Source organism: Triturus cristatus, chromosome 12, assembly GCF_964204655.1.
Source record: "Triturus cristatus chromosome 12, aTriCri1.1, whole genome shotgun sequence".
NCBI lineage: Eukaryota > Metazoa > Chordata > Amphibia > Caudata > Salamandridae > Triturus > Triturus cristatus.
In genome coordinates, this window is record NC_140595.1 from 193777366 (window position 1) to 193798100 (window position 20735).

The window sequence follows — 20735 nt, forward strand, 5'->3', positions numbered from 1 at the left end:
TCTTTTTCTCTTAGTTGCTGATTGGAAAAATAAATAGGTCAATCACAATATACAAGTTTCAATTAGTGCAGGTCAAATAAATATTGGCTGTTTGATGAAATAAATAGGGGTGATCATAAATAACAGGGCATAAATACAAGTGCAATATATACAGACAATTAAATACTTTGAGGCAACAAATACTGTACCAATAAATATTGTACACCATCAAGTCCTGTGGACCTATAAATATAGTGCAGCAATAAATAGGTAAAAATTCAATAAATACAGTACCCCCAATAAATAATTAAACGTATACAGCAACCCTCATATAATCAGATGACACTTCAATTCTTATGGGCTGATTTGGCCCAGGCACAGCTTGTAGGGTTGTGGAAGGCTTGAGGGGGGCTACTCCCTGGCTGGGACAAGGCTGAGGCCTAAACTGAGGTAGATCAAAGGGGGGAATACCAGTGCCCTGGCTTTCTCTCTCCACACAACCTCTCTAGGTTAGTCCCAGTTCACCCCTTGCACAGTCAGGTTGGTTTCAGCACCTCCCTAGCCCCCTAGAGCAGTCTCTCAGGTCTCCACAGGGCCTTAGGCGCCCTCTACTCCACTTACTGCCCTTTTTCTGATGTTCCGACGCCGCTGGAGTCGTGTCGACGCCGTGAGGCGGTTCCGGTTCGGTCTCGGCGGCCTCGGCACAATGTCAGTTCTCTGACGACGCCGGTAGGCGGTTCCGGTCCGATGTCGGTGGCCTCGGTTCGATCTCGACCTCCGATTCGACGGCGTCGGGCAGTCTCTTCACGATGTCGACTTCGGGCGGCTCCGGTCCGATGGCGCTCTCGGCTCCGATGACGTCAGCCGGCCTGGCCTCGATGTCGACTTCCGGCGACTCCGGGGTGCGATCCTCACCCCCGACCTCCGGTGCTCCTCCACACAGGTTCCGGGCGACTCCGGAGTGCGATCCTCACTCCCGACCTCCGGTGCTCCTCTACCTCGGTCTCCGACGACTCCGGAGGGCGGACTTCACTCCTCCGATGACGCCGCTCGCTCGACCTCGGTTCACTCCCTCCTCGACCTCTGGTATTCCTCACGACCTCCGTCGGCGCCCTCTCACGACCTCAGGCGGCTCCGGGTACGACGTCTGCTACTTCAGTCAGCGCCGCTTCTCCACCTCGGGCTCCAGGTCTTCAGGCTACTCGACGCCGGACTCCAGGGAAACCAGTTCTCAGGTCAGAATCTTGCTGTTTTCTTGGTTCTAAGGCCTGTTCCTGCTGTCCAGGTCCTTAGGATAAGTTTCTTCTGTCTTCTTCCCACACAGGGCTATAGGCTGGGATCCATCAGTAGGGACAAGTATCAAGGGTGGGTTTATGGACCCCACTCCAGGCACAAGTTTCCACCCCTGCTGCTTCACTCCTTCCTCCTTCACTGTTGTGCTCCTCTCTCTTCACCAGTCAGGTGCCAACTGCCAGCTCCAACTGCCAACTGCCTCTCTTATCCTCCCAACATTCTAAACGGCCTCCAACTGTCACAGGGTTCTGGAATCTCCTGGAAGGTTCTGGAAGGTTCCAGTGGATGCTGGTGATGTCACAGGTGGCCACCATTTTGTGCTTCAGGCCCTCAGACAGAAGTTTCAGGGGTAGCTAAAATGGCTGAAACTTAATGAAAATAATGATGAGGAGGGACCACCCAAAGGGCTGAAAGGTCTAACAGCAGCCAACAGGTTTCATCTGCCTATTATGGTCAAACAGACCGAATGCTTTTTATATGACTTCAAGGAAGACACAAGGAAATTGGTATGCTCCATAACAATTATGGCAGGAAGGCATCAAAATAATGAAGACACCAGCATCTATACCGCCGGTGCTATCCCGTATTCAGAAGAACTTTAGGGCACCAGAGGACCCTCCATCTTGCCTCATTAAGCACCCAAAGCTGGAGTCAGTCATTCCTCAGATGACAGAAAGGCGTTCCAAAAACCCCACTATCCCAATTACCATTCCTCCTGATAAGGATGGGCGTAAGATGGACATTTTAGGGAAACATTTCTATTCTATGGCAGCAGTGACAATTAGGGCAGCAAATGCATTAGCCATTATCAGTCGCTACGACCGCCAAATGTGGTCAGACATGGCAGGTTTAATAGACCTTATACCTGAGGACAAGAGACAAGAGGCACAGAAGATAATAGTGGAAGGGGAGCGTACAGCTTCAGAAACAATTGACTGTGCCCTTAATGTAGCCAATACTGATTTAGACAGCTAGCGGGAGAAGCTGTGCAAGGAGGGCTGAAAGCGGCTACCTTTTGCCTGAGGCGCAGACAAAGGTTTTAGATATGGCTTTCGATGGTGAGTCACTGTTCGGAAAGCACATCGATGAGGCACTGTTGGCAATTAAGAAGGACTCTGTCCTTGGGCACATTGCAGTACAGAAAGGTGCCATTCAGAGGTGCTAGGGGCCGAGGATTTACCCCTTACAAAGGGGGTTACCAGAAGGCTCCTCAGTATCCGCCATACAAGTCACAATACGGACAATTGTACAATCCTCCATCATACCGTCAGTCATCTACTGCTGGTTTCTCTCACCAGGGAGGCCACAAACGAATGCCTCAACAAGGTCGTGACTCAAGCAGGAAGCAATGATCACACCAGGGTACCAGCATCCCTTCACTCCCAACCTTTGGGTGCAAAGATTTCCAGCTATGTCCACCAGTGGGGCGAAATAACAACAGATTGCTGGGTGCTGGACCTTGTCGCCAATGGTCACACTCTAGAATTCCCTCAGCACCCGCCGACTACTCCACCCAAGGGTGCCCCTCCCCCACGTCTTCACTTATTACTCAAGGAGGCTTTGGTCTTGCTCGCCAAAGGAGCGATAGAGGAAGTCCTGATGTCACAAAAAGAAAAAGGGTTTTATTCTCGTTTTTTCCTAATAAAAAGAAATCAGGAGAATGGAGACCTATACTGGACCTGAGGAATATCAACAAGTTCCTCAGGAAGCAGACGTTCAGGATGGTAATGCTTTCCGATATCCTAGGCCGCTTAAACGAAGGGGACTTCATGACCTCGCTCGCATATTTTCATATCCCAGTCCATCTGAAACTTCAGAAATGCTTAAGATTCACGGTGGCTGGTACCCACTACCAATACAAAGTACTTCTGTTTGGTCCCAAATTGGCGCTAAGGATCTTTACCAAGTGCCTGTCACCCATAACTGCAGCCTGCGATCTCAAGGGCTCCAAGTATTCCCGTATCTCGACAACTGACTGCTCAAAGCACGAACTGCACAGAAGGCCAGTCAAGCTACAAGCACCTGTCTTCACATGTTGAGGACTTTGGGACTCACTGTAAACAAAGAGAAATCTTCGCTCGATCCAAGTCAAGTCTTATCCTTCCTAGGAGCATCAATAGATACCATTCAATGCAAAGCCTTCCTATCTCACGAAAGACAGATACGTTTGCAAAGACTTACAAAAAGCATATCAAGAAAAAGGTCAGTTTCAGTGAGAATTTACAAGTCTCGCTCCTGGGGATGTGCTGTTCAGCAATAGATATGGTGCCACTAGCCAGACTAAGAATGCAGCCTCTTCAAGAGCAGCTACAAAAACAATGGCAACAGGCTTTGGGATCCTTCGAGAATGTAATTAAAATCACAACACAAATGGTAGAGGCACTGTGATGGTGGTTTTATGCACCAAATCTTGTAAAAGTCCTTACTTTTCTCCAGACTATCCCAGACTTCATACTGACAAGGTGTTTCGGAGGTGGGGAAAACCAGCGTTAGACCTCTTCGCAACGACGTAGAATGCCAAATGACAGTATTATGCCAGCAGATTCCCTCTACCAGGGTCGAGGGGGAATGCCCTTTTAATGCGATTGTCTGGGATATATGCTTATGCTTTTCCTCAAGTTCCATCTTTCTGTGCCTCTCGTCTTATAAAACAATGCATGAGAGGTCTCTTCCGCACATTTCCCCCGGTGCATGCGCCTCCTCCTGAAAGAAAGCTTAACTTAGTTCTTGCAGAGTTAATGAAACAGCCATTTGACCGATTCACAAAGCAGAGCTTAAGATCCTCACCTGGAAGGTGGCCCTCCTACTGACTCTCACTTCTGCATGGTGGGTTAGCGAGACACAAGCTTTTACAATAAAGGAACCTTTTCTGCATTTCATGGATAACTATGTAGCTCTGCATACGAACCCAACTTTTATCCCAAAAGTACTGACACAGTTCCACCTCAATGAACAAGTGATACTTCAATACTTTTTTCCAAACCCATCTAATCCAGCAGAACGGGCTTTGCACACGTTGGATGTTAAGAGGTGTTTGAAATTCTACCTGCATAAAACAAAAGACATAAAGATGGATCAGCTGCTAGTGCCCAATGGACAAGGCAGAGAAGGAACAGCAGTGACTAAGGCCTCGATTGCCAGGTGGGTATCTTCTGCGATCCAATTCTGCCATGACAAGGCTAACAAGCCTTTATCAACAAGAACTAAAACACACTCTACCAGATCAGTTTCTACGTCAGCAGCTCTGTTCGCTGGAGTAACATTGGAGAAGATGTGCTGTGCTGTGACTTGGAAAAGAGTCCACACTTTTATGCAGCATTACAGTCTCCAATTTACGCAACGTGAGGATGCAGCTGTGGGGCAAGCAGTACTGCGCCATCTCTTCAGTTAAGGTTAGCCTCTTTGTTTGATAATAGAAGAATTCTATATCTTACTTAAAATGTATAACTTTACTTTCTTTCTGTTGTCAATGTAGATTTTTTGTATAAATCTGGAAGTTAAACAGCATCTTAATTGTTCTAGTATTTTATTCTACTAAAACCATTTATTGCATACATCTTGAGTATTATAGTATGTTAAGGCTGTATATATTTTGTTCTATGCATCTTTTTGACAGCTGTCCAGAATTTGAAAGAGTATATGCATGGTTACAAATGTCAGTTATGTTTCAGTCACTTGGGGGGTTATGATTTACATTTCTCCCTCCTTCCTCTAACCACAGTACAATTTTAGGTACTGCTTTCTGTTCTGATTCAGGGATGTGAATATATGAAAGATACCCCAATGCTGGACAAGAAAATAAGTTACTTACCTATAACTGCAGTTATCCAGTATTGGTATCAGTCACAGATTGACATGCCACCGACCCTCCTCCCCATAGAGGGAGTTCTCTTTAATTATTGGGATTCTTACTGCCCAATTGTGCTTAGAAAATATAAGAGAACTTGCCTCTTCTGAGAGTGTTGTAGAGGGTGCTGGCAGCTGATTGGCTAGGTTACAACATTTGGTCCTTTTTTTAAAAAAGCTACTATTTACTTAAAGATCATTAGAGCCTATGAAGCTTTTAAAGCACTGCTTGACTATTTTACTGTGGGACTCTCATCTTGACTACGGGTAATGATTCAGGCATGTGAATCTATGAAAGATACCGATACTGGATAACCGTAGTTACAGGTAAGTAACTTATTTTCTTCTCCAGTATTGGAATCTTTCATAGATTCACATGCAACCAACCTCCTTCCCTAGGAAGGGGACACTCCTTCTCTAAAATCTGAGGGTCTGGGGCCTCTCACAGGAGTGTTCCAGAAGGTGATACAACCTAATTGATTGAACCTTAAGTTTGATCTCTTTTGTTTTTCTTTAAAAATGACAATGATATGTTACTAAACTGAAGGGCTTTGGGCCTTTTCTAGCGTATCCTTATCATTGCTTTGCTTTTCTAACGTTCCGTTGGACTCTGATCTTGACGACAGGGAATGAGTCAAGCATGTGAATATTCTTTTCTACTTATTGATCATCCTGTTTGTCTTGTTTCTGCAGGTTCCACGCCTGGTGAAGGTCACTCAGGAGGCTTCTCCCTATTTTAAAATTGTCAGCCCCAGTGATGTGGGTCATAAAGTGGCTCCAGGCATGCAGTCTACCTTCCACATCCTCTTCACACCCGAGGAGAACAAGGTAACCCCAGCATCTGTGCCTTCAAAACCTATTTTTGTCTTGATGTAAAGGAGCTTACTATACATATTACTTTCAGCTCCATTTCCCAGGTTGTTACTTCTAGCTTATTCGTTGTGCTTTCCGTTTCTATTGTTCCAATCATTGAATGAACTGCGACTTGTTTGTTCCAAATGTAATTAGGAAGCAATAGTACAGGGTATTTAGTCATTCCCCTTGATATTCGTTTCCAGTATTAAAACGCCATAGTCTTCCGAAGATAATACCATCCTTTTTTATGAAGGCAGCGTTCCCCACATCCTTAAGTTAGCTGCTCATTTTTATTTTTATTTCTTTTACGACAAAACAGGTGTAGAAGCCTTTGTTTCTGTACGTCTAGAGGATTGAGACCAAATTTTGAGACGAAAGATCAAGTTTTAGGAATAAAGTCCTTTGCGTAGCTTGGCAGTACAGTGCTGTGCCTTCCCGCCCTGTTTATTTTTATAATGCCCTATGCTCCTGTGTTTCCTGTCGACGATCTGCAAATCCACTGGAGATGTTTCACCATTTTACTGTACGGTTTAGCAGAGGGTCTAGGATGTGCTAAAAGATCATCCCAAGTGACCCCTAATGTATCCTTATAAGCAAGATATGTATGAGTTGTGTGTATGTATGTGAACGTGTTGTGCATTTGGACACCATGTACATGGCTGCACAAGATGATGGTTCTCCCTCAGGCTACATTAGTCTTTGGTGAACAAGGGAGCCTGCTAGTTCTGTGCGCAGGAGCCCTCTTCCTGGAAACAGTTATGCCTTGTTGGGTGGGACAAGAGTTAATCCTCTTTCCTTTTAATGTTGATTTATCCTTCTTCAGTGAAACACATCCTTCGAAATCTTCCTTTGTTTCCAGTTGTCACCTAGCAAGGATGGCCTACACTTGTGCTCAGTCTGTAATTACTCCACATTGATATCTTGATGAGGTCTGTCTGGCCTGATCTAGGACTTCTTGTTGCAAAAGCCTATGGAAAAACAAGAGACAAAAACGAAGATCTTCTAATCCCTTCTAGGAAGACCAGCTTAAGTAACATACCTTCGGGTGACTCATGCCTCCACTCTGGCAGGTGGACAAATACTGGTCTCCTTGAGCTACTAACTGCTACATCGAGATCAGGCAGTTGTGCTTGGCAGGCACACTGCCAGAAGCTGATCCTTTGCATGTGGTTTCTTGGTTTCTTTTCCTCAAGTTGGAGGCAATACTAGATTTCTCGACTACCTTCCTGCAGTGACTTGTTTGAGGGAAGGAGATGAACTGCCACTAAAAAGACCAACTGACTTAAGATCTACATATTCAAGGCTAGCCAAAAGCCAGGTGACACAGCTTGCATTGTAGCAAGATAGACTGCAGACAAGTATCAGAATGGTTGTAGTACTGCAAAGACTTTCCCTGCTACATCACTAGTGATAATCACCAACACACCCCTTTCCCTTCAGATGCATATCTGCCCTTTTCCAGTCCCAGTGGGTCCATTTACACCAACGGCATGCTCCAGGACACTAAGTATGTAATTACTGAAATGTTCTAATATATTGTAATAGCTTATCTCCTTTATTACTTAATTTTACCCAGGTTTAGATCCTTCAATTGTAGGGGGGGCCTCATATGTTTTCCGCCCCCAAGTGCGGTGCGTGACCGGGCATAGGGCCTGACAATATCCAGCAGCCAAGACTCCAATTTACACGGTGTAAAGTCACATGCACTCCCAACAGGTACATGACCTCAAATACTCGATGTTTAGCTGCTCAGTAAACTTATTTGAAGCATTTACCTGCTGGGAGTGCGTGTTTGTTTACTCCTTATAAATTTGAGTCTTTGCTACTGAGATATATAGCATCAAACTCTCCTCCCTTCAGAGATGATCAAAGGACACAACGGGGTTTCAATGGCTGTTTATTGAAAATTGGACGGCATGACCGGTTTCGGCTGGACGCCTTTCTCAAATGCCTCAGTTACAAATCCAAGTTCCCTGAAAGTTTTCTAAAATAGGCCCCTCCAATCCAATGATGAAGGGCTCACCTGCAACCCCTTTGCCTGCAGCACGTCACGACAGTCCAAATACCAGAACTACGTGTCCCATGATGCAGCGTGATGGTAAGTACCTTGTTGCAGCAGGTAAAACTCATGGAAAATTGCAGGACATAAACAGCCTTGAGTCCCCAACTTCCAGCCGACCCCATCCACTGAGACCCAGGCTGGAAACGTAAGGGCAGTGCCAGCGTCTCCCCAAGCAGTCTTGGTCCGCCGTGTGGCAGCAGTCTCTCGGTTCCCTTGAATTGAGGTGGCGGGTCTCGAACATCCGATTCCTCGGCCCAACAACAGATTCACTTGCTCATGAAGTCGAGACCACTTTGCAGAAGGGTCCTCTGTTGCGCGCCACGAGCAGCGCGCTTCATATGGCATCAAACTCTCCTCCCTTCAGAGATGAGCAAAGGACCCATGGGGTTTCAATGGCTGTTTATTGAAAATTGGACGGCATGACCGGTTTTGGCTGGACGCCTTTCTCAAATGCCTGTTCCAAATCCAAGTTCCCTTAAAGGTTTCTAAAATAGGCCCCTCCTATCCAATAATGAAGGGCTCACCTGCAACCCCTTTGCCTGCAGCACGTCACGACAGTCCAAATACCAGAACTACGTGTCCCATGATGCAGCGTGATGGTAAGTACCTTGTTGCAGCAGGTAAAACTCGTGGAAAATAGCAGGACATAAACAGCCTCAAGTCCCCAACTTCCAGCCGACCCCATCCACTGAGACCCAGGCTGGAAACGTAAGGGCAGTGCCAGCGTCTCCCTAAGCAGTCTTGGTCCGCCGTTTGGCGGCAGTCTCTCGGTTCCCTAGAATTGAGGTGGCGGGTCTCGAACATCCGATTCCTCGGCCCAACAACAGATTCACTTGCTCATGAAGTCAAGACCACTTTGCGGAAGGGTCCTCTGTTGCGCGCCACGAGCAGCACGCTTCATATGGCATCAAACTCTCCTCCCTTCAGAGATGAGCAATATATATTCGCCAGTAGGTAGTTATAGTTAGGACCTATTTTCCATAGGATATCCAACATTCTATTCCCAATAAGTCCGGCGCCGGTTGACGAATCTTCGCAAAATTTTCCAAACTTTTGGCCAGCTCCGGTCCGCTCCTATCCTGAAAGTTTCGTGGTGATTCGTCAAGCAGGGGCTGCGAAAAAAGGGGGGTCCCAAAACACGTTTTCCACATGCAATTTCCCATAGGACCTGTTGACACAGCTACAGCCCGAACTGCTGAACGGAATTACACCAAATTTGGCCGAAAGGTAGACCTTGGTTCAGAGTCGTGCCTTTTGCTTAAATGGTGTAAATCCGTTCAGTAGTTCCTGAGAAAATCAAAAGTAAAATCACATATATATCTGGGCAGAGCCTAACCACACATCTCATCGTGAGATCTGATTGGCTGTCAGCACTTCATTCAAGAAGTGTTGGCAGCCATCTTGGGACCAATATACATGATAGCACCTCATTAAAAAGCATTGCAGTTAATAGAAGGTTTTAAGACTTTAGTTACATTATAAATCATTTGTTGATGGTACCATACTCATTTTAGGAATTGTGGTATGTTCTAAGGTGATTTTACCATGTGAAAAAACCTTCTGCTGGGATATCATGAATCATGTTTGAGAGAAAACTATTTTCACATGCTTTTCCCACAGAGGTTTGGAAGGAGATCTATAAGCTAAACTGAGAGCATATTTTCTGTAAATTCACATTATCTTTCTTAGTCATGTAAGAATGAAGTCTGACATTCTCAGTAAAACATGTACATCCAACAAGGGCAGAGACTGTCAGTTGATTCCTTTGTGTTCTACTGCAGCTTCCTAGAGTGTTCCAAAGAACAACTAGAGCGCTAACACTCCTACTTATGATAAGCGTATGGCACACCTGAAGCCATCTTGATTGGAATAAAGTGGTAACTCTTAAAACATTTAATTTAAAAAGGAACAAAATGAGGGGGTTCATTTTGCCATAGAATGTATGATTAGTGCTGCAGAAAGAAAAATTAGGGCACGTTCTGAGTGACTTCTCAAATCCTCTTCTATTTCATTAAAGAATTCTGACATGCAGACTGAAACATGCACTTTCAATACCAGCAGCAGACTTCCCTGGTGAGCAGTAGCTTTACTACAGTGATCTAATGAGCAACTAGAGTGCTAACATTCTGAATTTATGGCAAATGTGTGACACATCTGAATGCCTTCTTCATTGAAACAAAGTAAAAAACTGACAGTATGCCTACTGAGGAGACTGTAGTAAATGAGGAAATTAGGAAACTTCATAACAAGTCTCCCAAGATGGCCACCAGAGACAAAAGAGCCCAAATGTAGCACAAATATCACCGAGATGTAGCCCAAGTATAGCCCAATGACAGAAATCCCAGAGTGTTTTAAAGAACAACTAGAGCGCTAACAGTCTTACTTATGACAAAAGTATGGCACACCTGAAGCCATCTTGACTGGAATAAAGTGGTAACACTTAAAACATTTAATTTGCAAAGGAACAAAATGAGGGGGTTCATTTTGCCATAGAAATTATGATCTGAAAGAAACACGTTGGTTAGTTTCCTCACCTTAGAATATCCCCAGGCGTCAGGCTGGATCCGGAAAGATTTTTGTAGCAATACCCCTTGCGCGTCGCTAGGCATCGTCTGCGGCTCCGCGTCCGTCGTTGGCGTCGTGCGCCGGAATGACGTCGTCGGAGTACTTAGACTCCGCCCTCGCGCGCTGACGTCAGTTCTTCTTTTTTCCGCGCCAGACAGCGCCAATCCGGGAAGAGCTTACCCCTTAGTCAATTTTTGATGAAACTTTTTTGACTCTTTTTGGTCTTCTGTCGACTCGACTCTGGTGCCGGTAGGATGCCCGAGTTTAAAGCCTGTGACTCCTGTCATCGACTGATGTCGGTGACGGACCACCATCGCCGGTGCCTTTACTGTCTGGGGGCCGACCACGACGCGGAGTCGTGCCCCGATTGTCAGGCCTTGATCTCGAAGGCTAGGCGGGAGCGGTCCCATAAGCTTCTCGAGCTTCGGCACTCGGCTCCGCGCCGCTCACGGTCCCGGAGGAGGTCCAAGGACCAGTCGCGGAGCCGCAGTCACTATCATCGCTCGTCGGGCTCGAAGTCTTCGGGTAAGTCAAGCGATCTAAGAAGTCCAAGAGGCGACACTGCTCTTCAGACTCCCCTCGCTGGTCGCGCGACTCGGCCGAGGGTCAGGGTGGTCCCACCCCCGCGGCTCTGTCGGAGCCGCAGGAGCCGCGTCCGTCCCCATACCCGCCGGTCCCTGGGATTGACGCGACTCCGGCCGAGGTCAGTGCCTTCCTCTCGGCCATGAGGGGCCTGGCTCCGCCGTCGACGCCTGCCGGCGCGCCTTCGGGCCCCGCGGGCTCGACTGGGCGACCTCACATGCCGGCGGCTCCGGCCCCGGCGCCGTCGACGACTTCGGTCCCGATGCCGCAGGTCCCCGAGGGATCCAGGCCTGGATCTCTGCCGGTGACGGTCGACCTCACAACGCCTCCTCCGCCGGCGCTGACACCGGTTCCGACCCCTGCACCGTCCCCGGACGACGCCGTTCCCCGGTTTAGCCCCTGTCCGGGCCCGGCGCCGATGGATGAGCATTTCATCTACCGCCCGGCTCCGATCATTCCTCCTGTTTATCAGGAATCGGATGACGGGGGCGACTGGGAGGGGTCTGAGGACCCTATGGCCCTACAGGGCCAACTTTCACAGGACTGGGCAGACGAACTGGGGGATGCCAGTGGTCTGGACACTTCCCCGGACGCTGGTTTCATCTCTCCTCCGACTGTGGCCTCGGAGGAAGGTGCAGCTTTTTCAGTGGTGCTGCGCAAGGCGACCGCAGCCCTGGGGCTCGAGCTGCCTGCTGTGGCCGTGAGGACTAACGTCCTCACAGAGGTGCTTCAACCGTCAGCAAGCTCCACTGAGCCTCTGCTGCAGTTCAATGAGGCCCTCATAGACGTTCTGCAGGGTACTTGGTCCAAGCCCTCCACAGTTCCTCCTGTGGATCGGAACGTGGCCCGGCGCCACCGCCCTGCTCCGGGCGACCCCAGTTTCCTGACCCAACACCCCACCCCCGAGAGTCTGGTTATCGAGGCCTCCACTTCCCAATCCTCCTTCCCGTCCGCTCCTCCGGATTGGGAATCCAAGAGGCTAGAACAGTTCGGAAAGAAGCTGTTCTCTTCCCTGAGTTTGGGCCTGCGGTCTTTGAACACCGCTTGCCTCTTGGACTGTTTCTCCCACTCTGTGAGATACGGTGGAGGACGTGCTGCCCCTGTGTCTGGAGGAGGCCCGGACACGTCTCTCCCAGGCGCTTGCTGACGGGTGAGATGCAGCACGACATGCCATACGGTGTGGACTAGACACCACGGACTCGCTGGGTAGGGCGATGTCCACCACGGTGGCGCTCCGGCGCCACGCCTGGCTGCGGTCCACGTCTTTTTCGGGGGATGTCCAGAGTTCCCTCATGGATATGCCCTTTGATGGCACTCGCCTTTTTGGTGAGAAGGCGGATAGTACGCTGGCTCGTTTTAAGGACTCCCGGGCTACGGCCAGGTCATTGGGTCTCTCGGCCCCACGGCCGCAAACTTCCGCCTTTCGCCCCTTTCGTGGCCAAGGAAGGGGTGCCTCCTCACGTCCGCCTAGCCACCGGCCGCAGACCCAACCTGCACGCGGTCGCGGACATGGATTCCGCCGTGGCAGTACTGGAGGACAACGTGCCGGTCAGTCCACATCCACCCCGGCAGCCTCCGCCTCAAAGCCCTCCTAGTCCGAGCTTTCAGGCACATTCTACGCCAGTGGGCGGCAGAGTTCGCCATCACCTGCTCCACTGGCGATCCATCACTTCGGACAGGTGGGTGCTGCAAATCGTCTGAAGGGGCTACTCCCTCCCCTTCGAGACGACCGCAGTGCCACCGTATGTCGGAGGATCACTTGAATCTTCTGCGGGAGGAAGTTACGGCCCTCTTGGCCAAAGAGGCCGTCGAGCGCGTTCCTGGTCCAGAAGTAGGCCGTGGTTGCTATTCTCACTACTTTCTGGTTCCCAAGAAGAGAAAAGGGGGCCTACGCCCTATCTTGGACCTCAGGAGCGTCAACGCCATCCTCCGGAAGGAACGGTTCAAGATGCTAACTTTAGCTCAGGTTCTGGCTGCCCTCGACCCTGGAGACTGGATGGTAGGGTTGGACTTGCAGGACGCCTATTTACACATCCCCGTCCTGCCGGCCCATCGGCGTTACCTGCTGTTCACGGTGGGTCAGGAGCACTTTCAGTTCACCGTGCTCCCCTTCGGCCTCACCAGTGCCCCTCGGGTGTTCACGAAAGTGATGGCGGTGGTCGCAGCTAATCTGCGCAGATCGGGGGTTCCAGTCTTCCCCTATCTCAACGACTGGCTGTTGAAGGCGGGCTCGCCCCAGCAAGTCGTCTTCCCACCTCCAGACTACGGCCGACCTCCTGCATTTGCTGGGGTTCTCCATCAATGTGCCAAAGTCACACCTGAGACCCTCCCAGAAGCTCCTCTTCATCGGAGCGGTTCTCGATTCGGCGCAGTTCCAGGCTTATCCTCCGGAACAGCGGGTCCGGGATATCCAGGCTCTGATTCCCATCTTTCGGCCTCTATCCTGGGTTTCGGTCAGGTTGGTGCTGCGGCTTCTGGGGCTGGTGGCCTCCTGCATCCTGTTGGTGCATTACACCAGGTGGCGAATGCGGGCTCTGCAGTGGGACCTGAAGTTTCAGTGGGCCCAGCATCGAGGCAACCTCTCCGACCATGTCTTGATCTCGGAGGGCACTGCGAAACAGTTGCAGTGGTGGCTCACGGTCCGCGATTGGGTCAGGGGCAGATGCCTCTCCCTACCCCAACCGGAGCACGTAGTAGTGACGGACGCGTCCCTCCTGGGATGGGGGGGGCCGTATGGAAGAGGCGGAGATCAGAGGCCTCTGGTCTCCGGCGGAGTCTCAACTCCATATCAACCTGTTGGAGCTGAGAGCGATCCGGCTTGCACTGAAAGCCTTCCTTCCCTCTGTCCGGGGAAGTGTCGTGCAGGTGTTCACGGACAATACCACCGCCATGTGGTATTGCAACAAACAGGGCGTGGTTGGGTCGTGGACCCTTTGTCAGGAGGCTCTGCGCCTCTGAACATGGCTGGAACACCAGGGCATCATCCTGGTGGTTCAACATCTGAAACACCAGAGCGGACAAACTCAGCCGCCGGTGCATGATGGATCACGAATGGCGTCTGAACTCGGACGTGGCGCAAGGTCTCCCTCTGCAGTGGGGAGAGCCTTGGTTAGATCTATTCGCCACTGAAGAGAACGCGCAATGTCAGCAGTTCTGCGCGTTGGAATTTCCAAGGCGGCACTCGCTCGGAGACGCTTTTCGTCGAGAGTGGAGTTGCGGTCTGTTGTACGCCTTTCCGCCTATACCACTTCTGCCCAGTGTGCTGAAGATCAGGCGCGACCGGGCCTAAGTCATCTTAGTGGCTCCGGATTGGGCACGAAGGTACTGGTATCCCGAGCTACTCAGTATGTCAATCGATCCTCCGATACGACTGCCTCTTCAGGAGGACCTTCTGTCGCAGCAGCAGGGGACGTTCCTCCACCCGAACCTGTCCAGTCTCCACCTCCATGCGTGGAGATTGAGCGGCGACAGTTGATGCCATTTGACTTGCCTCCTGAAGTCTGTGATGTGATTCTGGAAGCCAGGCGTCCCTCCACAAAATCGGTATACGCCTGCAGGTGGAACAAATTTGTGGCATGGTGCACAGCAAAGGCTGTGGATCCCCTTTCTGCCCCTCTTTCTGAGGTTCTACTCTTTCTTCTTTCTTTGGCCCAGCAGGGCTCTGCTCTGGGCACATTGAAAGGTTATCTTTCTGCAATCTCTGCTTTCTTACGGCTTCCTGATCAGCCTTCTCTTTTCAAGTCCCCTGTTGTTTCGCACTTTCTTAAAGGCATTACTCACATGTTTCCTCCTGTCCCCTTCGTAATGCCTCAGTGGGATTTGAATCTTATTTTGACCTTTCTGATGTGCGTTCCCTTTGAGCCCCTTCACAATTGTCCACTTCGTCTTCTGACTCTTAAGACTGCTTTCCTGGTTGCTATCACCTCGGCTAGACGGGTGAGTGAGCTCCAGGCTCTGTCATCTAAGCCTCCCTTTCTTTCTGTTCATCCGGACAAGGTTGTCCTCCGGACTCGTCCTTCTTTTCTTCCGAAAGTGGTGACCCCCTTTCACATCGGGCAATCGGTCACTTTGCCCACCTTCTTTCCGCCTCCGCATCCTTCGAAAGAGGAAGAGAGGCTCCATCGCCTGGACCCAAAACGTGCGCTGTCCTTTTATTTGAACCGCACCAGACAGTTCCGGGTGGACGACCAACTTTTTATTGGATACGTAGGTGCTAAGAAGGGGAGAGTTGTACACAAACGGACCATCTCACGGTGGGTCGTCTTGTGTATAAAAGTTTGTTACTCCTTGGCGAAAAAGGACCCTCCTGTTGGGCTGCGAGCCCATTCCACCCGGGCCACGGCGGCGACTACTGCCCTGGGACGGGGAGTTCCCTTGCAGGACATCTGTCAGGCGGCGACGTGGGCCTCACTGCACACGTTCGCCAAGCACTATTGCCTGGACAGCCAAGTCCGGAGAGATGGCTTCTTTGGCCGTTCTGTTCTCCAGGACTTTCTGGTGTGATCTTGGTTCGCAGACCCTCCACCGGGGTTGGTATTGCTGGGGTATCTATTCTAAGGTGAGGAATCTAACTAATGTGTTTCTTTCAGATGAACAAGTTACTTACCTTTGGTAACCATGTATCGGTAAGCAACATTAGTTAGTTAGATTCCTCACCGACCCACCCATCCTCCCCGCTCTGCGAACCGACATCTAGGGTTAAGGTCATCCTGTTCAGGGCCCTAGATTTTTTGGCACCAGTGTTGGTCTCTTGCATGGCTCTGCGTTCCTGGCACGTAAGCTATGTACAAGAACTGACGTCAGCGCGCGAGGGCGGCGTCTAAGTACTCCGACGACGTCATTCCGGTGCACGACTCCAACGACGGATGCGGAGCCGCAGACGACGCCTAGCGACGCGCAAGGGGTATTACTACAAAAATCTTTCCGGATCCAGCTTGACGGCTGGGGATATTCTAAGGTGAGGAATCTAACTAACTAATGTTTCTTACAGATACATCGTTACCGAAGGTAAGTAACTTGTTCATTAGTGCTGCAGAAAGAAAAATTAGGGCACATTTTGATTCTCAAATCCTCTTCTATTTCATTAAAAAGTTCTGACATGCAGACTGAAACATGCACTTTGAATACCAGCAGCAGACTTCCCTGGTGAGCAGTAGCTTTACTACAGTGATCTAATGAGGAACTAGAGTGCTACAAATTCAGAATGTATGGCAAATGTGTCACATCTGAATGCCTTCTTGATGGAACCAAAGTAAACAAGCATTGAAAATGCAATAGGTCTTGCCCTCGTTTGAGTTAAAGCAATTCTTTTTGTAATTAGGTGGCTTTTTAGCTTTGCTTTTATTTGTGTTTTTAAAAATTTCATGTACATAACATGCATATATGTATATGTATGCATGCATTTATATTTGTATTTATATAGATATGCAGATTATATATGTTTATATATGTATGTATATATATATATACACACATATATATAAATGCATATATGTGCATATGTGTACGTGTAGAGAGAGGTAGAGAGAGGTAGAGGTGTAGAGGTGTAGAGGTAGAGAGGTAGAGAGTAGTAGAGAGAGAGGTAGAGAGAGGTAGAGAGGTAGAGAGTAGAGGATGAGTAGTAGAGAGTAGAGAGAGAGTAGTAGAGAGACTAGCAGAGAGTGAGTAGGAGTGAGTAGTAGAGAGTGAGTAGTAGAGAGTAGTAGAGAGTGAGAAGTAGAGAGTGAGTAGTGGAGACTGAGTAGCAGAGATGGCATTTGGATGCTTGGACGCCTAAGCATATCTCATGGTGGGGCAGGCTAAAATCTATTTAAAATTATGGTGGTGCCATTAGTCGATTTCTTGGCTAGCTTGCTCCCCATTAGATTGTCTCTGAGCATTTTCTCAACTATTGATAAAATTGCCGCTGATTTTCTTTGGTGCAAGAAAAAGGCTAGAATAAGTACCAAAATACTAAGGTTTAACTATTAGGATGGTGGATGCAACTTCCCAAATAAGGTCAGCTACCAAACAGCATTCCTGGCAGTGCAAGGGGCATGGTGATTTGAAGTTGAGGTCACCAAAAAAACCTGCATGGCTCAACATCGTGCAAATTATCAGCTATCCCTTTTACTTGGAAGCAAATTTGACTATGTCCCACCACTCTTAATTACATTCTAACAAAACTCTTAGAGCCGTAATGTCAGCCTTAAGAGATTGCATCTTCCCCAGTCAATGGACTGAAGTTTGCTTGCAGGGGAATTTCCCTGGTAGCTGATCTTTTCAGATTCCAAAGTGTTCTCCTTTGCGGCTCTTCAATCGAAGCATGGGCTCTCCAACTTTACATTCTACCATTTCTTACAAATCAAAGTGAAAGTTTCCAAAGTAGGTCCACCTCGTAAAACATCTCTATCCCCCACCATTCAAATCATGCAAATAGGGGGCACGTAGCATCTGAGATTTATAAAATGTTAAATTAAACCACCTCCCAATGAAATCCCATCCTACAAACCAAATGGTCTTCATACTTCTCCGCTTAAGGTAAACCACCCCTTACAACGGAAACCTGGTTGAAAATGTATCCCCGTTTACTTCAAAACAAACATATTTCCTCACTTATACAAACAGAGTTTTTGCATCTCACTTCCTCTATTATACCTCTAATAGACTGTTTAAACTAAAGCTAATCAATTCTGATACCTGCTGGTCATGTTAGTCATCACCGGGCGATGCTCAGCATATGTTCTTCTCATGTCCATGTGCGACCTCCTTTTGGGAGGATATTACTTCTCAATTAAGTAAAATTTTTAAAACTCCAATTTCTTTGACCTTCCCACTGATAATACACGGTCCACCTGCAGCCGTACCTCCTATCGCGCTCCCAGAACTCAACCTACTTGATTTGCTGATAACTACTGCTCTTAAGATTATCCTGCTAGATGGGAAATTCTTTAACAATGTCTCTTATCAGAGGTAGTCGGCATGGGTCATCTATCTCTGGAGCACACATATAGCTCAATCACATTGCAGTGGCAACCTGGACACGATGCAATGCATATGGGAAACATTAGAGACCCTGATACACAAACTGCAGTGGCTTTAATGGTACTCTTCGGACCTGCTACCCCGACATATCCCTTATCTTTAGTATCAATTTTGTCAGACCGTCCATCAGTTCACATGGCTCTTCTCTCTTCTTTCCTCTTCTTTTTCCTTCTCTGCCTCTTAGTTTTTGTTACCTCTATCCCTTGTCGATCATGACCCCAGATAGGGGGTACACCAATTCTTGTTTAACTCAAAATGTAGAAGTACTTGGTTTCGACATACTTTGACCCAATTTGTTCATAAAAGGATCAGTCTCAACTTACTATGTCATCTACACCCGAAAAGTGTACTTTCGTATTACCTCTAACTTTATTGTTGCTGTAATTCTCAGGTACAATACGGTTCCAAATATCTACATCCTTTGTCAGTATGTTTTTGTTGTATTAATTTTTGATCTCAATAAAATATTTAGAAAAAAAAAGAATTGAGCTATGAATGAATACCATGGTTGGTGTGATTAGTTTCAATGGACAGTTTTACGTTCGTGCCAGCGCTGATTTTGTATACCTGGCATTCATGGGACATATGTAATTGCTAGGGCCTGTTGTAGATGACTGGCTTCAGTTGATAATTCAGATGCCTCCAACACCCTTTTTTAACTCTCACTATGATTATCTCTAACATAGTTTGTAGCTTTGGGACATAATGTCCTTCCTTCACCCTTGTGACAGCTGTAATGTTTGGACTTGTAAAAGTCCTCCCTTGATCGCCTCTGGCTGAACAGGAATCCAGCACTGCTCTCAGCAGAAATCTTTGGAGTGTCTCTAGTGCTCACGGTGCCACATGGCTCTCCCATCCTAGTGTTCTGTGTGATGCCCCCTGGATACAAGGACTGATTTCATTCTTGCCAGTGTTTCGTTGAGCAACGTTGCCAGACAGCACGCTATTTCTGCTATTAGAATCTGGAGCATACAGAAAATAGTAATTCACAATTTTGTTAGAAAAAAAGAGACTTGTTTATTTCCAATCTAAGTGAAATGCTTTGGTGTCTCACAAAATTATGTTGATTTTCAGTATTGTAACATACAAGAAAAGACATTTTATAACAGTTGTTCATTTTCAGTGTCGGTAAACATAATGTAATATACTGAAAGATGTTTCCTTAGATTGAAACAGCACAGCCAACACGTGTTTAGTCCTAAACGACTTCCTCAGGGCCTTACCACATAGGTGAAGTGGCGGTTGGTAAAAGAATACACGGATAATGTAAGGGATAGTCAACAAAAATAGTAACTCTCTTGATATGGATGTATTATCACATCAGTTCAAGGTGAACTTGTACCACAATTGGGGACTGTATTTTCAATGGTTCATAGGCACCCCCTTGATAAGGGGTGTTTTCGTGGCATGTAAATGAGACCAGAACTCCTGTATTGTGAACTGGATGCCGGGAGAAACTCTATTTCTGCCCTAGCAGATTTTTGTTTGGAGTCCCATGCGGTTGCTCTTAATCCAAGACAAGTTATTGTCAACCCTTGGCTCAGTAGATTTCCAGTTTTGCAAAGGACTGTGATGTACACCACTGGTGGGGAGCTGGAAGAGGTCTTCTCCAATAAGAAGGGTATTCAAACACTTTTAGGCCATTGCAAGGTCTTATGTCTGGGTGGAAATTTGAGAGATCTTATTCCTTTTATTGGGGTGAGTGAAGGTGGGTGATTTGGATCTTGGCAAAAGCCTACATAGCATGTTACCAGAGCAAAAGTGACAGTCTGGGTCTTGGCAAAGCAATACATTTCACAGTCAAAGGTTCCGCCCCAGAGTTTGTATCCTTACAGAGATTTTATATGTCATCCCCATATGGTCATGAGCACAGATAGGGTTGTCATATGAGAGGGATTCAATGCATCCCTTCAAAGTGGTCACTGATAGATTTTAGTCAGGGCAGAGTGATATGTGGTGCGCTTTTGAAGGTGATAGTGATTTTGATCCTGACAGCGGACTGTGTACCACACCATGCAGTGGCAAAAATAGATATTTGAAGAGGGGTATGGCCACGACCTCTGGTAGATCACTGGGAATGAAGCCAGCAGATTGTGTTCCAGCTTAAAGACTTGTGGCACAACCTTGGCCATGAGCACTAACTGATTTTGACTCTGGATGAAGTATGTATGTCACCGCATGTATACAGTGGAATATTTGGGTGCATACAGATCAGTGACGTAGTTAACACCGCTGGACATTGCAGTGGCGTGGCCCTGAAGTCCAGGGATATGAGAGCCCTCTGAATGCCAGTTGTTGCTACCTTTTACTCCTCCACCTGGAGAACAGGTAACCCTTTTTTTCTTGCGTTAGGACCTTGTGGCATAGCTATAACACAGTTACAAAGGGATATGTAATGTACTTTTGGGGTGAATAGTGATGGATTTCAATCCTGGCAGTTGGGATGCAGGACTCAACCTTGACGCGAACATTGAAAGTTGATTTCTGACACTGTGTATGGGCCACCCTCTAGGAGATGGAATGACCATTC

The 20735-nt window shown here is 47.9% G+C and overlaps 1 protein-coding gene across 1 annotated transcript in view; it reads left to right on the forward strand.

The window, feature by feature from the left end:
- HYDIN (HYDIN axonemal central pair apparatus protein) overlaps positions 1–20735 on the forward strand; it is a 2467744-nt gene that overhangs the window by 292984 nt on the left and 2154025 nt on the right. The window contains exon 5 of the mRNA XM_085640020.1: positions 5812–5946. Within this exon, the coding sequence (XP_085496146.1) occupies positions 5812–5946 (135 nt within the window). The remainder of the gene's footprint in view (positions 1–5811; positions 5947–20735) is intronic.